This window comes from Rhipicephalus microplus, chromosome 1 (assembly GCF_043290135.1).
Source record: "Rhipicephalus microplus isolate Deutch F79 chromosome 1, USDA_Rmic, whole genome shotgun sequence".
NCBI classification, from domain to species: domain Eukaryota; kingdom Metazoa; phylum Arthropoda; class Arachnida; order Ixodida; family Ixodidae; genus Rhipicephalus; species Rhipicephalus microplus.
Window position 1 is genome coordinate 252,222,428 of NC_134700.1, and position 16,010 is coordinate 252,238,437.

At 45.0% G+C, this 16,010-nt stretch overlaps 2 protein-coding genes across 2 annotated transcripts in view; both read left to right on the top strand.

Annotated features, from left to right (window-relative positions):
• The window catches only part of LOC119164469 (uncharacterized), a 55,955-nt gene that overhangs the window by 25,612 nt on the left and 14,333 nt on the right, over window positions 1–16,010 (top strand). The window contains exons 2-3 of the mRNA XM_037416667.2: window positions 4,313–4,400; window positions 8,304–8,466. Coding sequence (XP_037272564.2) covers window positions 8,312–8,466 — 155 coding nt within the window. The 5' untranslated portion in view covers window positions 4,313–4,400; window positions 8,304–8,311. The remainder of the gene's footprint in view (window positions 1–4,312; window positions 4,401–8,303; window positions 8,467–16,010) is intronic.
• On the top strand, window positions 8,637–15,966 carry LOC142771284 (uncharacterized). Its single transcript, XM_075872764.1, has 4 exons — window positions 8,637–8,883; window positions 10,332–10,425; window positions 11,349–11,594; window positions 15,899–15,966. Exons 1-4 carry the CDS (start codon window positions 8,731–8,733, stop codon window positions 15,964–15,966), a joined length of 561 nt encoding a protein of 186 aa, XP_075728879.1. The 5' UTR covers window positions 8,637–8,730.

The following is a 16,010-nucleotide window of genomic DNA, read 5'->3' on the forward strand; positions in this document are numbered from 1 at the left end:
GTCTCGCGTAGGCGGCGAGCACGGAGTGACCCGCGCAACGTATTGAGACGGCTGCAATTCCGGGCACCCTCGTCGTCTACCAAGCCGGCGAGATCGTCAGCGGCACCCGTCAACTCCCCTACGTGCACCAAGGGCTGGTTTGGTCCGTATGGAACTTTTTATTGTGACTTTTTTGTTAAACCGTAAACTTGTTTTAACCAGCCTTTTTTTTAAATATTTGTAGTGTGCGCTGCGTCGCACGTTTAAATTCTAAAGCGCCACCATGATCATTCTGTAATTAATTTCTAGTGTCTCTCTCCTTTGATTTCCATCTTGTTGTTATTTTATTAATGTTCCGCATATTTGTCTTTAGTCTGTATCTTTTGTAGTGTTCTTTTAGCATATTTTGTTATATAGCTGTTCTTTCCTTTGCGTATCAGTGTTACTCCTCTCTGTTATTTTTCTTAACTCCTGCCTTTGCCAGTGTTCCAATTAAATGCTTGTTTATGTGTAATCGAACTCCGTGTCTGCTCTATGAGTGCGTCGGTCAGGCCCACACATCACCACACGTGCAACCCCGCACGGGTCGACCAACCCGCAAATAAATTCGAAATGTGCCACTTCGAGGCCTTTCAGGCGTCGCAGGCCGAAGCGTAAAGTGGAAGCCTGCGAGTCTGCCACACGTCGATGTTGGATCGGCGGGGCCTCACCCGAAGTGTGTGACAAGGGCATAGAAGACTTAGCAAATAGAACACTTGAATCCTGGGGACATAAGTGGGAAATATTTAAACACACCATTAAACTGAAAGCACTTGAGAGAGCCAGTATCCTGAGACATGCTGAAAAACAACTTGAAGTGCGTTTGCGTGAAAACTTGCAACAGTTAGTAGCGGATGAATGTACTCAGGCCGGAACATTTTCAGAGGAGATAAACATAACTAAACAGAAGCTAGAGTTGATAGACCAAGAACGTTATCGTGGAGCATTGATTCGAGCTCGAGCAGAAAACTTGGTAGCGGGAGAAATGCCAACAAAACGAGCTCTTGGAGCTGAGAAGAGACATGCCTGTAAGAATGAAATAAGAGAAATAGAATATAAAGGAACAAGGTGCCATACGAAAGAAGCAATAGCCGGTGCTTTTTTCGAATATTACAAAGAGTTATTCACACCAACCAGTGTACACGCAGAACGTTTTAATAGCGATTTCATTTCATTAATGCCAAGACTTGATGACGAAAGAAAGACAATTTTAGAATTGCCTATAACAGAGCGAGAAGTTGAAAAAGCAATTGATAAGTTAAAGAATGGTAAGTCTCCTGGACCAGATGGCCTTAGTGCTGCAGTGTACAAGGAATTCAAACACGTAGTTTCACCTATTTTGAGGGAGGTATTTAACGAGGCTTTTAAGTGTAAACAACTTCCACCATCATTTTTGTCAGCCCACACGGTCTTAATACCTAAAACAGAAGATCCCGCGAAGTCAAGAAGTGTTACTGCATATAGACCAATTAGCCTAACTAATGTTGACTATAAAATATTGATGAAAATATTGGCCAGAAGACTCCAGACAGTTATGACAAAACTGATTGGGCCCCACCAAACTTGTGGCATAAAGGGAAGGAAAATAATGACCAACATAAACATAGCACGATCAATCCTAGAAAGTTGTGACGTTATGCATCTCAATGTTGCCATGCTTCAAATTGACCTCGAAAAGGCATTTGATCGCGTGCCGCACGACGTGCTCCTTTCATTACTTGAGCACATTAACGTAGGGAGTTTGATTAGCGAAGGAGTGCGCATGGCTTACACTGGATGCACGACGAGATTGGTATTAAATAAAACTGCGGGTGAGCGTATACCTGTGCTGCGGTCAGTGAGACAGGGGTGTCCACTATCGCCCCTGCTTTTTGCTATTTTCATAGAACCTTTCTGCTTAAGTGTAATTAATAACCCTGCAATAAGCGGCTTTAAACTGCATGAAGCTGAGGTTAGCCTCCTCGCATACGCAGACGACATTGCAGTTTTCTGTACAAATTATGAGAGTATAATGCATGCTGTAAATGCCGTGAAAACTTTTTGCCAGGCGAGTGGTAGTGCCGTGAACTGGGATAAGTGCCTTGGCTTCTGGCATGGGGAATGGGACGTCACGCCAAGAGTATTTCTAAACATTAAATGGCAGGAAACACCAGTGAAGTATTTAGGAGTGCCGCTGGAGTTCTATCATGACAGTGAACCGTATTGGAAAAAAGAAACACAGGCATTGCGCAATGATGTAGAAAAATGGAAAGGTTGGGGTATTTCGATATTCGCACGGGCCACAACATGCAACTTGTTTCTGGTGAGCAAGCTGTGGTACGTAATGCAGGTTTTGCACTGCAGTAGAATAAGTGTACAGAAAATACACAGAGTATTTGCAATTTTCATATGGAGCTCTGTATGGGAAAGATCAAGCCGCACAAACCTTTTCAGAAAAGTTAGAGATGGTGGACTCGGATTAGTTCATTTGTACATAAGACAACTTGTCAATCGTTTCCTTTTTCTGCGTGATGTGGATGACCCCTTTTTGAGAACTGTTATACAACTAAGGTTATCTAGAGTGCTGCCGGGATTTCTCGTATCATCATCAAATATGCAAGGACCAATACAAGGGTATTTAAAAGAAGTTGTTTCGTCTTTCCGCCTTTTGTCAGTAAGATTTTCGTTAGAGTATCTGGCTGAAGTACCACGTAAAAAATTGTATAGAGACCTTGTCGATGTTTTACTGCCTGGTCCATTGTACCGTCAGCTATATTGTGCAGGCCCAGGACAGGATGTTCTGAAACGTGTTAAAAGAATGCTTGTAGCGCCAGGGGTCAAAACTTTTTTCTTTAAATTACATACTGATACTTTACCAGTTAAAACGTGGTTGCAGGATAAGGGAATATTCGTGCCATGGAGCACAAATTGCCACTTGTGTAATAAACCGGAAACAATTGAACACGTGTTTATAGATTGCTGGAGCGGGGTCTTTTTCTGGGATATACTGCAAAGAACCTTGAAAAAAGAATTACCGTTAAGTCCACATGGCATCCGTTTTCTTTCGGTTAAAAAATGAGGCAGGTGTACCTTATGATCTTATCATGCTTCTGGGCCTGCACAGTATATGGAAAACCCGATGTGCCTTTGAAAACGCGGATGTAGAAGTGCTAGCTGTGCGCCAATATTTTTGCAAATCTGTGTGCCATTTTCTTGAAATGCTGAAAAGCCAAGAGGATGTGCCAGACTGGATTGGGTGCATTGAGCGATTGTTACGAATGCCCAAGTACTGATTAATAGTCAGCCAAGAGCTGACGGTACTTCAATGAATTCTGTGGGTGTATTTTGTGACACACTTGAATATGGACCAATATGTAAAATGTGAACAGTCATGATTTGCAAGGCAATAAAGAAAAAAAAAACACCGGCGTGGCACAATGTTAGAATACTTGGCTGGCACTCAGAGGACTCGGGTTCGAATCCTGCTGTGTCCTTGGTATTTCTATTTACTTAGTTTTTTATTATTTCGTGCGATATTGGTTACGGACACCAACGGCGGCGGCGGACAACCACGACGCCGCACGTGACGCGTGCTCTGAGCTCATAACAGCTTTCGCTGTAGAGGCTGGCTATTCTGCCCATGTTTAATCATCAGCTTGGGAATAGTTCTCGGTATGGATAAAGAAATGCGCTGGAACAAGATGTCGTGCCGTATGTTCGGATATGTTCTCGGCGCCGTGCGAATGATTAAACATTTTTACTATTGTAAAAAAACAAAAACAAAACGAGCAGTAATGAGGCGGAAAAGATGATCGCATTGTTAGGCGTGCGTGTTCATTTGTAGCGTGTTGCGCTGGCGTTTTGTATCGAATTCCACGTACGTACGGAAATTCTTGTCTTGAACAGGCCGGCAGACTCGTCAATATAAAAGGGGCGTACTCATTGTTCATAATCCTAATGTGTCACATCTTAGCGGCACATTGTATTATATGCGGCTGTTCAACTGTGTTGATAGAAAAAAATATTTCAAGGCACAAATGCCGAAATACACGTTAAATGATTCAAACATTCCACTATAAAAAAAAATGGGAGACTCTTGCATTCTGTCGATTCTTAGCCCTTTAGCGCTCGAATCTTCAATTTAACAGTGGGCAGTCATCTTGTGATGGCGGGCCCCCCTTTCGGTCTTTGTTTGCTTGTGGTTTTTATAATTACTAATCGCAATGAAACTCTGGGAAAGGTAACATGTCGAAAATAAACCAACGTAATTATTGCAGTCTCCGAAGTTTATGATTATGTTTTACATAACTCGCAGGCAAAGCGCCCTGCTATGCATGATCACGAGCCAGCTTTTAGTGAAAGAGGAAGAAGAAAACGCCCCGTCAAGCGAAAAGTTGCTAAACGTGAGTGGATCTGCTTATCGTCATTTTCGCATGTGTTTTTGAGAATAGCCCACCATTTATGGTGGTGAAACCCATGCTATAGTACAATTCAGCTCTGAAGAGAACGTGGCTACGCTAGCTGCACTGTATTGTGTCAATTTTCTCGTTAAAGAAATAACGCGCTCTGCCATTTGTTGTTGTTGTTAGTGGTTCATGAGGAAAAGGAAGAAGGCACCTAATTTCTGTCTGCCTACAGGCGACACGGCGCAGTGCCTTTGGGGTGGGGTGGAGGGGGATGAAAGAGGATAGGAGAAATAGTGTGTGGTGTGTAAGGAGGGATGTCCGGTCCGCTTCAGCGCGAGCAGCAGGCCGTCGGCAGGGGCAAGGGCACAGCCATTTGAGCCCCCCTGCCGACTCATCTCGTACAGGTACCCTTTCCGCTTCCCCACCTCCTCACGTCGTTGAAGTAAGCGCCTTTCTTGAAACCCCCTGTTTCTCTTGAAAGGAGGACCCAGAAGGGGCCCACTGAATGATTGTTGGGAAGGTTTCCACAGAACTGCGTCGCCACTCCGAACCGTACGACGGGTGCACTACTCCATTGTGTTACATCATTGGTTCCGGTGTTGGGAAATACCTTGTAGCCGTCGAGGGGTCTCGCTTTTTCCTTTCCGAGGGCGCAGCAAAGGTTTTGCGATACCTTCTCCACATGACATGACATGAATACTGGACACTGTGACGGCAGGGAGAATGATGACGATTCCCTAGAACATGAACATAGGGAACACTAATGCTACCAAAGAAGCGGTATTTCGTATAAACTCGCTCCTATAGTTTTGGCAAAATTATCTAAATAAACATGCGACCTCTTCCAGTTGAGAGACCGTATTTCTCAGTGAGATCATCGCCCCGAACGTAAACGAGGGGGATGACGGCGTGGGCCAGCTACGCTGGATACATGTGCCTGACCTTCTCGTGGAATTAATAGCTGAACAGCAATAGCAGTTTGATTCCTGCTGCTGCGGATATGCACTCGACAGGGAACATTGAATTTTGCCAGGGAGCGCATGCAATATTCCATTGAAGGACGAAAGAAAGCCTGAGTATAACTACATTATATTTGTAATCATAACTATTGTGACAGCATGATAAAGGTAGCGAGTTCTATGAAAGGTAATAAATAGCCCAGAAGGGTTCGAATAGTTAACATACAAATACTATAGGACAATATATGCCAAATAGTAATACAAGGCTGTACGAAGGCACACAAACAAATGAAGCCCCGTAATAAGGTGCCCTTTTAGCTGCTAACGAAAGGTTTGCTCATGCAAGTGAGTGAGCAGGGCCCATTGGAGATGTTATGGTTCCATAACATTTGCAGTAACTCTCGCCAGGATGTTCAATGAGTTGCTCGCGTAAACGTCTACACAACATTCGTGCCTGAGGTAACGGCCACTCGTAAAATCAAATGTAAGAGTGTTTATCCCCATCCCGACATCTATCTCGAACAGAGAAAGGAAATGAGTCACGTTCTGACACCGGTTACTCTCGCTTTACCATTAACGCTTCACAACAACGCATATAAGCCATGCCAAACGTCCCAGCTATTTGGCGACTATCTCAAATGTATTCGAAAAAAATAGTGCTGGTTTGCTGCATTAAAACAGTGAACTGCTAAAATATTTCGGAGAGTAAAAAATTTTTGGTCACTGGGGGTGCCTTCTGAACTTCCCAGAATATCGTCTGGGTGCTGTAACAAAACAAAATTATTTTAAAAGTACTGTTATCTTTTTTTCTATACCAAATTCTGTCTATATGTTAAGTAAAGGAGCTTGTGTAGGGTGTTTGGAGCTCAATAATATTATTGCGGTTTTTCTGCCACATAGGCCTCCAAGAATTTATCCAAAATGTGTTATGTTTGAATTTTTTTTTATTGCAATGCTGCACTTTGTATGCCTATCTGAGCAATGAATACTTACCTAACAGAAGGTATACTTTGCGAAAAATGTATTTTTAGGCCTCTCAAGCGGTTAAAGTTTACGTCAAAAATCACGAGTTTCACAAAATTGTCATTTTTGTTCATAATGATTTGCAATTAGCACAATGTGGTGGTCCAATTAAAAATCAACTTTATATCTAACTCAAATAAAAATTTTGATGTGGCAAGTTTTATCATTATAATTTTAGTTTTAAGGAAGAAAATAATTTTCGAATTTCCCCATTGACGGCAATGGGGAACATCAAGGCGGAAGCTGTCATGTGACCAAATGGGAAGATAGCCGTCAATGGGAAAGTTCAAAAATTATTTTCTTCCTTAAAACAAAAATTGTAATGATAAAAATTGCCACATAAAAAGTACTGTTTATTTGCTTTCGAGTTAGATAAAAAGGTTATTCTTAATTGGACCACCACAAGGGCAAATGATGATGATATGTGGGGTTTAGCGTCCCAAAACCACCATATTATTATGGTGGTTTATTATGGTGGTTTAGCGTCCCAAAACCATTATATTATTATGAGAGACGCCGTAGTGGAGGGCTCCGGAAATTTCGACCACCTGGTGTTCTTTAAACGTGCACCCAAATCTGAGCACACGGGCCTACAGCATTTCCGCCTCCATCGGAAATGCAGCCGCCGCAGCCGGGATTCGAACCCGCGACATGTGGGTCAGCAGCCGAGTACCTTAGCCACCAGACCACCACGGCGGGGCAAGGGCAAATCGTGTCTCAATATCAACAAAATTCTTAATTTCATGAAATTCATAATTCTTTTTTGTAAAGTTTAACAACTGATATGTGAGGTTTAACCTGCCAAAACCACCATATGATTATGAGAGACGCCGTAGTGGAGGGCTCCGGAAATTTCGACCGCCGTAGAGTTCTTTAACGTGCATCCAAATCTGAGCACACGGGCCTACAGCCTTTTCGCCTCCATCGAAAATGCAGCCGCCACAGCCGGGATTTGATCACGCCACCTGCAAAAGCCTTGAGAGGTCTTAATACATCTTTCTTCACAATATATACCTCCTGTTGAGTAAATATTCATTGCTCAGATATTCATACAAAGTGCAGTATTGCAATAGAAAAAATGCAAACATAACACATTTAGGATAAATTATTGGAGGCGTATGGGGCAGAAAAACTGCATTAGTGTTATTCAGCTTCAAACGCCTTATACAAGCTCATTTACTCATATAGACCAAGTTTTGTATAGAAAAAAAGAAGAGTGGTACTCTTATGTAACTTTTTTCCTCCAAACAACACCCAGACGAAATTCTGGAAAGTTCAGAAGGCACCCACGTGACTAAAATTTTTTTTCTGTTCAAAATATTATGGAAATTCATGGTTCTTAATGCAGTAAATCAGCACATACTTTTTCGAATACATTTGAGATGGTCGCCAAAATGGCTGGGACGTTTGGCGTGGAATGACCCACATGTATTTCGCGGTGAAGCCAACATATGACATCATTCCGTGTGAACAGTCTCTCTGATGGCTACTCTGACGGTTGGCCTTGCCTCGAGTTCGCACGCACAAGAGAAAATGCGGTAAAAAGTTCGTCTTATTATACCGCCTCATATGAACCCAAGCTCCGTTTTGCCTGCTCCAAACCCAGGGTTGGAGCAAGTACTATGCCCAAAACGCCGCGTCTTCAACTCCAAACCCACTTCAAGGCAGCTTTTTGCCTGCTTCAAATACGACATTGGCTGGACCTCCGCTTAACGTACCTCTTAGACAGTATTCCAAACAACATGATATGCGAATGTCTGCAGGGGCTGAACCACGAGGTTGGATTAGGGGACGGGATAAGGAGTGGGGAACTAATTCTGACTCGCGCATCGAAGTACGTATTGCCGTAGGCGACGTCTGCCCGCAGAGCGTTTCCCTTATCTTTGTGTTAATGCCTGTTTGAATAACTGACTTGCAGGTTAAATCATGGGCGACGAGGAGGCGGGCGACAAGGAAAAGGAAGATGGAGCGGGTGACAAGGACGATGATGACGATGACGATGATGCCGGAGGTGACGACGGAGCACCCAAGGGAAAGAGGCCACCGGACTCCATCATGGTGCAGCGAAAGTCCGCCAGAGGGTGCGCAACTGCGTGTTACTGTCACCACCCCGTTATAAAGGGGACGCTCATAGCATCCATCCATCCTGTAGAGTGCCTCGATGCGCGCGCACCCCCGCTTAGAGTGGTGTCAGCTTTTGCAAGGGCAGATGCCGCCGCCTCGGCTTCGGCGCCAGCGCGACCGCCATTTTGGCGCCTCCGGCCGGTAGTTCGTGCTTGGCGTGTGAGGTGTTGTTGGGCAGTGTTCATTCCCTTCCAGTTTTATGCACCCATCTCCGCATCACCATGCCCGGCTGCTGCGTGCCGCAGTGCTCGAATCACTCGAGAAACGGATGGAAGTTGTACCGGTTTCCAAGAGACCCAAAAAGAAGGCTTCTTTGGACCGTTAAAATCAAACGAGACAAGTGGCAACCGACTAATACGTCGCACGTATGCAGCGTAAGTAAACATTTTTTTTTAGTGCGTCGTATTCTGACTGGTCAGCATTATTTAGGGCGCCGTTGTTTTTTATTTAGGTGCGCAATGTAAACGCAGGACAGCCAAACGTCATGCAGGGTACTGTGCGGCGTGCTCGTGTTAAAAGATCACGCTTTAAGAAAATGCGTCAAGTACGGGGGCTTCGGAAGCCCCCGTGTCGATAACATTTCATGCTGGTTCAAGGGCATCGAGTGTGCTACTACATTCATAGGAATTGCGACTAGTTTCAGTGCCCTTGCACGGGAAAGTGTTGCCTTGGCAGCAGCGTTGTGAAATCCTTCCCACCCCCTACCCGAGGCTGTTAATTTCGTGCACTGCGCTTCGCAGCTATTTTGCTCGCGAGACCGGCTGCCGCTGTCGTGACCGTCCGCCTCGCAGCCCGAAGACAGACTTCGTGAAATTGCCGTACTCGCTCGCCAACTCACCCCGACAGCGTACGCGTCGACCGGGTGCTGGCGGAGTTGAGCTGAACGAAAAGTAGGCAAGAGATGGGGACGCAGGAGGTGTAGTTAAACAGATGAGAATTTAGAAAGTGGAGGAGGGAGAAAATTATATGCAAGGGCAGAAAACGGGGAGTGAGTTCAGGCCGCGTGCCGGCGAGCGAGTACGGAAATCTGACGGCGCCTGACTGCTGCCGAACTTCAAGAGTACGGCACGTAGAGTTCACGTAATTCACATAAGAGGAAATTGGACGTGAAATGCGCGCATATGGCCTCGCAGGGAATTAACATAGGCTCGGGTGCGTGGTAGGGGGATTTCACAACGCTTACGAGGCCTGCCCATGTTTATTCGTGCACGCGTTGGCACTGATCGGTCGAAATTTGAACGCCTCTTGTGAAATCAAGCCGTTTGAACATAAACATGCTGTTCCTGCGAAAAACTCGTAATATTACGAGGCCGGACTTCTGCCCGTCTTGTGTGTATCGTCGTATGTATACTTGGGAATCAGGAACACTTCAGTGACGAACAAAACAAGCGCTGTTACGGAGTGTTGTCATTTTTACCTGACAAATAAATTCGATTGCATTGGGAACTTGGAGGCTTGGGTACAAAGCTTTCGATAGAACGAAATCTGTAACGCTCGCTATAAAATCAGACCTGGTCCTTTGTCGGCACAATAGACTAATATTTTATTCACATGAATTCAGGAATCCTTACAGATTTTCAGTGCGAAAATTGAAAGGGTTATTATAACAGCAGGCTGGGTCTATGATCGCGCTCACTGAAGTGGCTTACGTGAAAGCGCGCGTGAGCTCAATTAGTTTCCTTCTTTTTGTGCTTCAAAGTTGCTGCTAGTTCCTGCTGCGAATCATACTGAATGCATACATGAAATCTTGTTTATTGACAGTGACAGACATTCGTTTTTCTTCTGCCAGTGTGTTAATTTCCAATTCTGGTTTTATTTGCAGGCTCACTTTGAAGAGAACAACTATGAGCAACATCGTGCGGATGGCTGGAAGAAGTTGAAACCAAATGCCGTCCCAACTTTGTTCACATTCAAACGTAAGATTGAACTTTTTTCTTGCATTACATAAAGCAGCACCAGTTGCAAGTACTCTATGTACCTGGGATTTCTACAAAGCTAACACCAAATAGATCCTCATATGCTGCGTCCACATTAGTGCATAAATTCTGGAAATGCAGTCACGGACAAAGCTAGGAAATGCGAACACAAAAATGTGAACCAGACCACGCAAAATCGAAAAATACTGCTAATATTAGACGGTCAAATAATGGCACGCTATTAGTGCGTTTGGAAAGCTACATTTCCCAACTTTGTTTTTGTGATTACGTTGCATCACTTTGACTTGCATGTAAAAAAAAATTGTGATACTTGAGTGTTGTGGTTTATATTTCTTGTTTGCATTTTTTGGTCATGACTGTATATACGTCTGGATTTCAGTGTTTACAGGCATGACCCACTGCACAACAGTTTTCCGCTACTTAGCACACGGTCGTGTACTGCTAGGATGTCAGGTGCAGTGGCTATGTTATTTACAAAGGGGGAAAACGGAAACCATTATGTATACGAGATCCACGATGCACGAGCCCCCACTACAGTGCGCCTCATTACCTGCGTTGCGTTGGCGTGTTAAGCCCTACAATCAAATAATCAATAAACTGCATAGGGAGCGAATGTCAGTTGAGCCCTCCACAACGGCGCACACGTGTAGCTCTGGCATATGAAGCTCCAATTTGAATTAGAGCCATTTATTGTGGGGAGAAATTTTGAGCACAATTTAATTATGGTATTTTAAGACCTTCCCCTATCCCTTGTGAAAAGGGCGGGGGAAGGACAAGTGTCTTCCTCACGTCAATAACTAAGCCGGTATCTGCTGCATGTGTTACATTTGTAAAATTAACAAGCTAGACATGAACTGGCATTGCTTGAATATGTTCATGAATACATACATTTCTGCTTGCAGCACTGCCTAAGGAACGAAAGCCACCAAAAGAAAGAACTGTGCCTGCACCCTCCAGCAACGAGACCAACAAATCTCCTCCTGGTCTGCGTCAATATCCAGCTGCAGTTAAAACTACCCTAGAGACCCCACAAAACCACGCCGTTCCTGAATCTACACGGCAAGGAACATCGTGTTATGGGCACGACACCATGGAAGTTGACGACGCCGTTGTTGAACTGTCAGCGAACACTAGTGATGCAGCGGCTGGTGAGACATCAAATTCTACTGCAGAATCAGCAGAACTGAAGAAGAAGCTTGCTGACCTTACAAGAAAGTACTCTGAACTTCAGCAACATCATGACACAGCCAAGAACACCATTAGTGGTCTCAAGAAAAAAGTGCAAAAACTCGAGACTGAGGCAACAAATATTTCGCAAAATATGAAATTTTTCAACGACGATCAAGTACGCGCTCTCTCAAGGAGCAGCAGCTTGGGGAACTCTTGGTCTCCGCACACTGTCAAGCAAGGCCTTCAAATTAAGTTTGCTTGTGGAACAACCGGATATGAAACATTGAGAAAAATGGGATATCCTCTCCCATCCAAAAGAACGCTCGCACGGAGGATTCAAAATTTGAAGTTTCTCCCAGGCGTTCTTCACGAAGTGATAGACGTTATGAAATGCAAAGCCGAGACCATGGAGGATGTAGAAAAGGACTGCGTCCTTTTTTTGGATGAAACGGAGATAGTGCCGGGGTTTGAGCTAGATCGGGCTGAAGACGCACTTCTCGGAGGAATAACTCTTCCTCCGAAGCCTGAAGAGCCTGCGGTTCATGCTCTGGTATTTATGTTGGGCGGACTTAACCAGCGATGGAAGCAGGTGATTGCATATGAATTTACCGGAAGAAACATCGATGGCGGCTTGCTGAAAAACTATGTGTTGGAACTAGTACAGCTGTGCAGTCAAATATATCTGAGAGTTCACGCAATCACATGTGACATGGGCTCGGCAAACCGCGCAATGTGGAGGGAATTCGCCTTTTCCAGTCACAGAGATTCTTCCACGGTGTGCTCCATACCTCATCCGTGCATGGACGGGAAGGAACTTTTTTTCATTGCTGATCCGGCTCACGTCTTGAAGAACCTCAGAGGCCAGCTCTTGAGCTCAGAAGTTTTCACGTTGAGTGAGGCCACAGTTGCCAAACATGGCCTGCCTTCTTCACAAGTCAACTTGGAATATGTTCAGGCTGTGCTCGAAGAAGATTCTAAAAGAGAACTGAAGGTAGCCCCAAACTTATCCGAAATGCACACCAGCGCAGGCCACTTCACCAAAATGAAGGTTGGTGTCGCTGTACAACTTTTTCGGGAAGCTCCCCCAGCTATCAGATTCCTTATAAAGGAAGGAGTTCTTAAACAGGAAGCAGAAACAACAGCTTGGTTCATGGAGCTGATTTCAAAATGGTATGCACTGATGTCTTCGCGGCATCCAACACTGGCCCTGAGTCGGAGAAGTAGGGCTAAGTACTCCGAAGCCCTAGATACATTACACACAGCAATAGAAACCATCAGAACTATGAAAATGGGTGCCACATCCCATTGGAAACCGTCGCAAGCAGGTGTACTCATATCAACTACAGTTGTACTTCGCCTCCAAGACGTTCTTTTAGGAGACGAAGGCTATGAGTTTTTTCTTACGAGCAGGCTCCTGCAGGACTGCTTAGAGAACCTCTTTTCTGTGGTGCGGCTTATGAAGCCGGTTCCCAATGCCTACGATCTCAAGTGCGCTCTGAGACTGGTGAGCGTAAGCCAATTTTTGCATACACCGAGGACGACCAGCTACGAGCTTGATGACAGGGAGTACCTAGTGGACCTGCTATCCCAGGGGAAGGAAGCCTGCGTCGAGAAGGAAGCTCAAGAAATCGATGATTCAGAGATTTTGTTCATCGAAGGATTGTCGTCCACAGAATGCAGTATTCTCTTTTACCTAGGAGGATTTATTTTGAAGGGAATTTTGACATCTGTGAAGTGCGCAAAATGCAAAGATGCTCTCCTTGGAACTGCCAACGACGAGCATGCTTCGCTGACAGCACTGAAAGAGTACGTTTCAGATGGAGGCAACCTCATCTACCCCAGCAAGGGAGTTATGAAAGCCTTGATAGACTATGAGGAGCATTTTGCTGCCATAAACTCTTGGTGCACGGACAAAGTAGTCACGATGAAGTCGCCGCTTCGTTCACTCACCGCATACCTAAACAAGGTGCACCGCCGCAGCTTGTGTGTATGCGCGGAGCACGAGGACAGTATATACCGACTGCTCACAGAGAGGTACGCAAGAATAAGGCTGCGCATTCACCTTCGGCAGGTTCCAGTCGGGAGTTGCAATGGACATGCAAGCAAAACATGTGCCGGCGTCAACCTCTCATGAGAAATGGACACGCCAAGATAAGCTGTATGCTTAAAAGGTTTCGGCTCACGTGGGCACGCTTTTGACTCTTGCATTTTTAATTTTAAACATTTCATTTCGTACTGCATTTGGTTTGTCTTGTATCTGACTTTGATTTTCACTAGTGGGACAACGCAGCATTAAGGCGCACAAATAAATGGCCTGTTCACTGAAATCGTGGGTGTCGTTTCATAAAGGTACACTGGTAAAGCATGTTACTCTCGGGTATGCTGCCTGCACAGTGCATGAAATGGTGAGGCAGGGGAAGGTGGTACCGAATGTCAGATAATGTGTGTGCGTGTGCGTGCGTGCGTGCGTGTGTGTGTGTGTGTGTGTGTGTGTGTGTGTTATATACACACACACGCAAGTATATAAAGTACAGCGATTCCTGCCTTTGCTATTCGGCTGATTCACAAAGACCCAAATATTGCATTCCTTTCAGCAAGCGTAGTAATAAAAGTTCATGCGCCCCTCCGTCTTAACGACGACAACGGTTTAACGCGAATCTTTCTGGTGTGGGAGTTCGTGGCTCATTTCATTCAGTCTATGTCAGCCCCTGGTGCATTGTACAAGCACAGGCCACCAGTTTGTATGACGTGCGTTGTTCCATTTAACAATTAGGCAACAACAGCACTAAGAGGTGTCCAAGTTGCACCAAAAAAAAAAGCTCGCCAACGAGTACTTCTTTCCTACCATACGCGAGCACCGCAAGCGGTAATGCGCTTCGCATGCTGCCCCACTACGGCAGGAGCCGTAATGGCGGCCGTCGTAGCAGACGACGCGGCTGTCCTCACCCTCAGCGGAGCGCGCGGGCATCAAGGCACCCTATGTTACTGTCACAAGGGGGGGGGGGGGGGAGTTATTCTAAGTGAAAAGAAGGGAAAAGTGAACCCTGTAAGTGTCTCTCAGGGAGAGGGCACCTAAAGAGTAGCTCAATTGGGATGGGGGTAGAGAAGGGTGTAAAAGGTAATATTAAAAGGGTAAGATATAGAGAGAGGGGAACAACGGCATATGCTACCAAATGATATACTGTATACTTGCAACTTATGCCTAGTTTTACTGCATGTACTACGCCACAGCCTTAAAATTTTATGCAATTATTTGATTCTGCTGCTTTTCAAGTATTTTGAAAACTAACGCTGCGAACTTCATATTTTAATGGCATGTACTACAACTTACTTGGTGAACTGCAGGAGACAAAAGTTCTTTTTTTTTGGGGGGGGGGGCTTCACAACTGAGCAACCACTTCGCTTCTAAACTGGCGGATTATTGTGTAGGTCGCAAGAAGTTTCATACAGGCAGGAACTTTTAATTATGCGCTATCTGTGCGAGGTTAACGAGAATTCACAATTTCTGAAAATCTTGGCTCCCGGACACGTTTATCTCCAAATGTGAACAAGTAACCGAATAAAAACTTGGAGAATGTTTATATACGATAGCGTTATCGGGCCCAGTCTGCGCCGCTTTCTCATACATTTGTCGTGATTCGCTTCTCGGTGGGCACCTCGACAGTGCCGTGATTGTGAGGGAATCAAGGACGCCTGTAATCGTGCTATAGGCCCTTGTGGTAAAATTATAAACGGACGTACATGATAGAATATATGGCAGCATTAATCAATTCACAAAGAGGATAACCGGGAAATTCTTACAACATATAACGAGGTCACTAAACATTTCTACCTGTCTAGAAGGATTTTCCTTCCACCTCACAAAAATCTAACCCGGCCCCAAGCACTTACATTAAGGCTTTTGCAAACGCGGATGTACCCTACTTTGAAAATGTTACACATCATGTACCCTGACTTATACCCAAGTAATCTTTGTCCACATTGTGGGGAAATAGCTTCATTAGAACACATGCTCTGGCAGTGCACCGAATTCGCTCATTTATCGCACATCACCTCTGCCAGATGGGAGGCGGCAATCCGCAGCTCATCCTTGGCAGATCAGCTCTGGGCTGTCCACCAAGCCCGCGAGGCGGCTGAGGAGCTCGGCATCTCAGTCCCCATGTGGGAGCTGCCCGCAACAACTGAGTAATCTGTGTTTTGGAGTACCAAATAAAAGTTTACGCAATCCAATCCAACCAATTCACAAAAACCTCACTAAATAAATGTTGTTCTTTTGTGTCAGCTAATATGGCCGAATTTCGCAATGTCTTTCGTTTTTCACCGCCTGTCATCTATGCTGCAGCGAGGTAAAGCAAACGAACGATGGACCTATAGGTAATCATTCAAGCTATAGG

Coding starts and splice junctions, on each gene's coding strand:
- LOC142771284 (XM_075872764.1), top strand. CDS start 8,731: ATGCCCGGCTGCTGCGTGCCGCAGTGCTCGAATCACTCGAGAAACGGA. Junction 8,884..10,331: donor ATACGTCGCACGTATGCAGC/GTAAGTAAACAT, acceptor TTTTATTTGCAG/GCTCACTTTGAAGAGAACAA. Junction 10,426..11,348: donor AACTTTGTTCACATTCAAAC/GTAAGATTGAAC, acceptor TTCTGCTTGCAG/CACTGCCTAAGGAACGAAAG.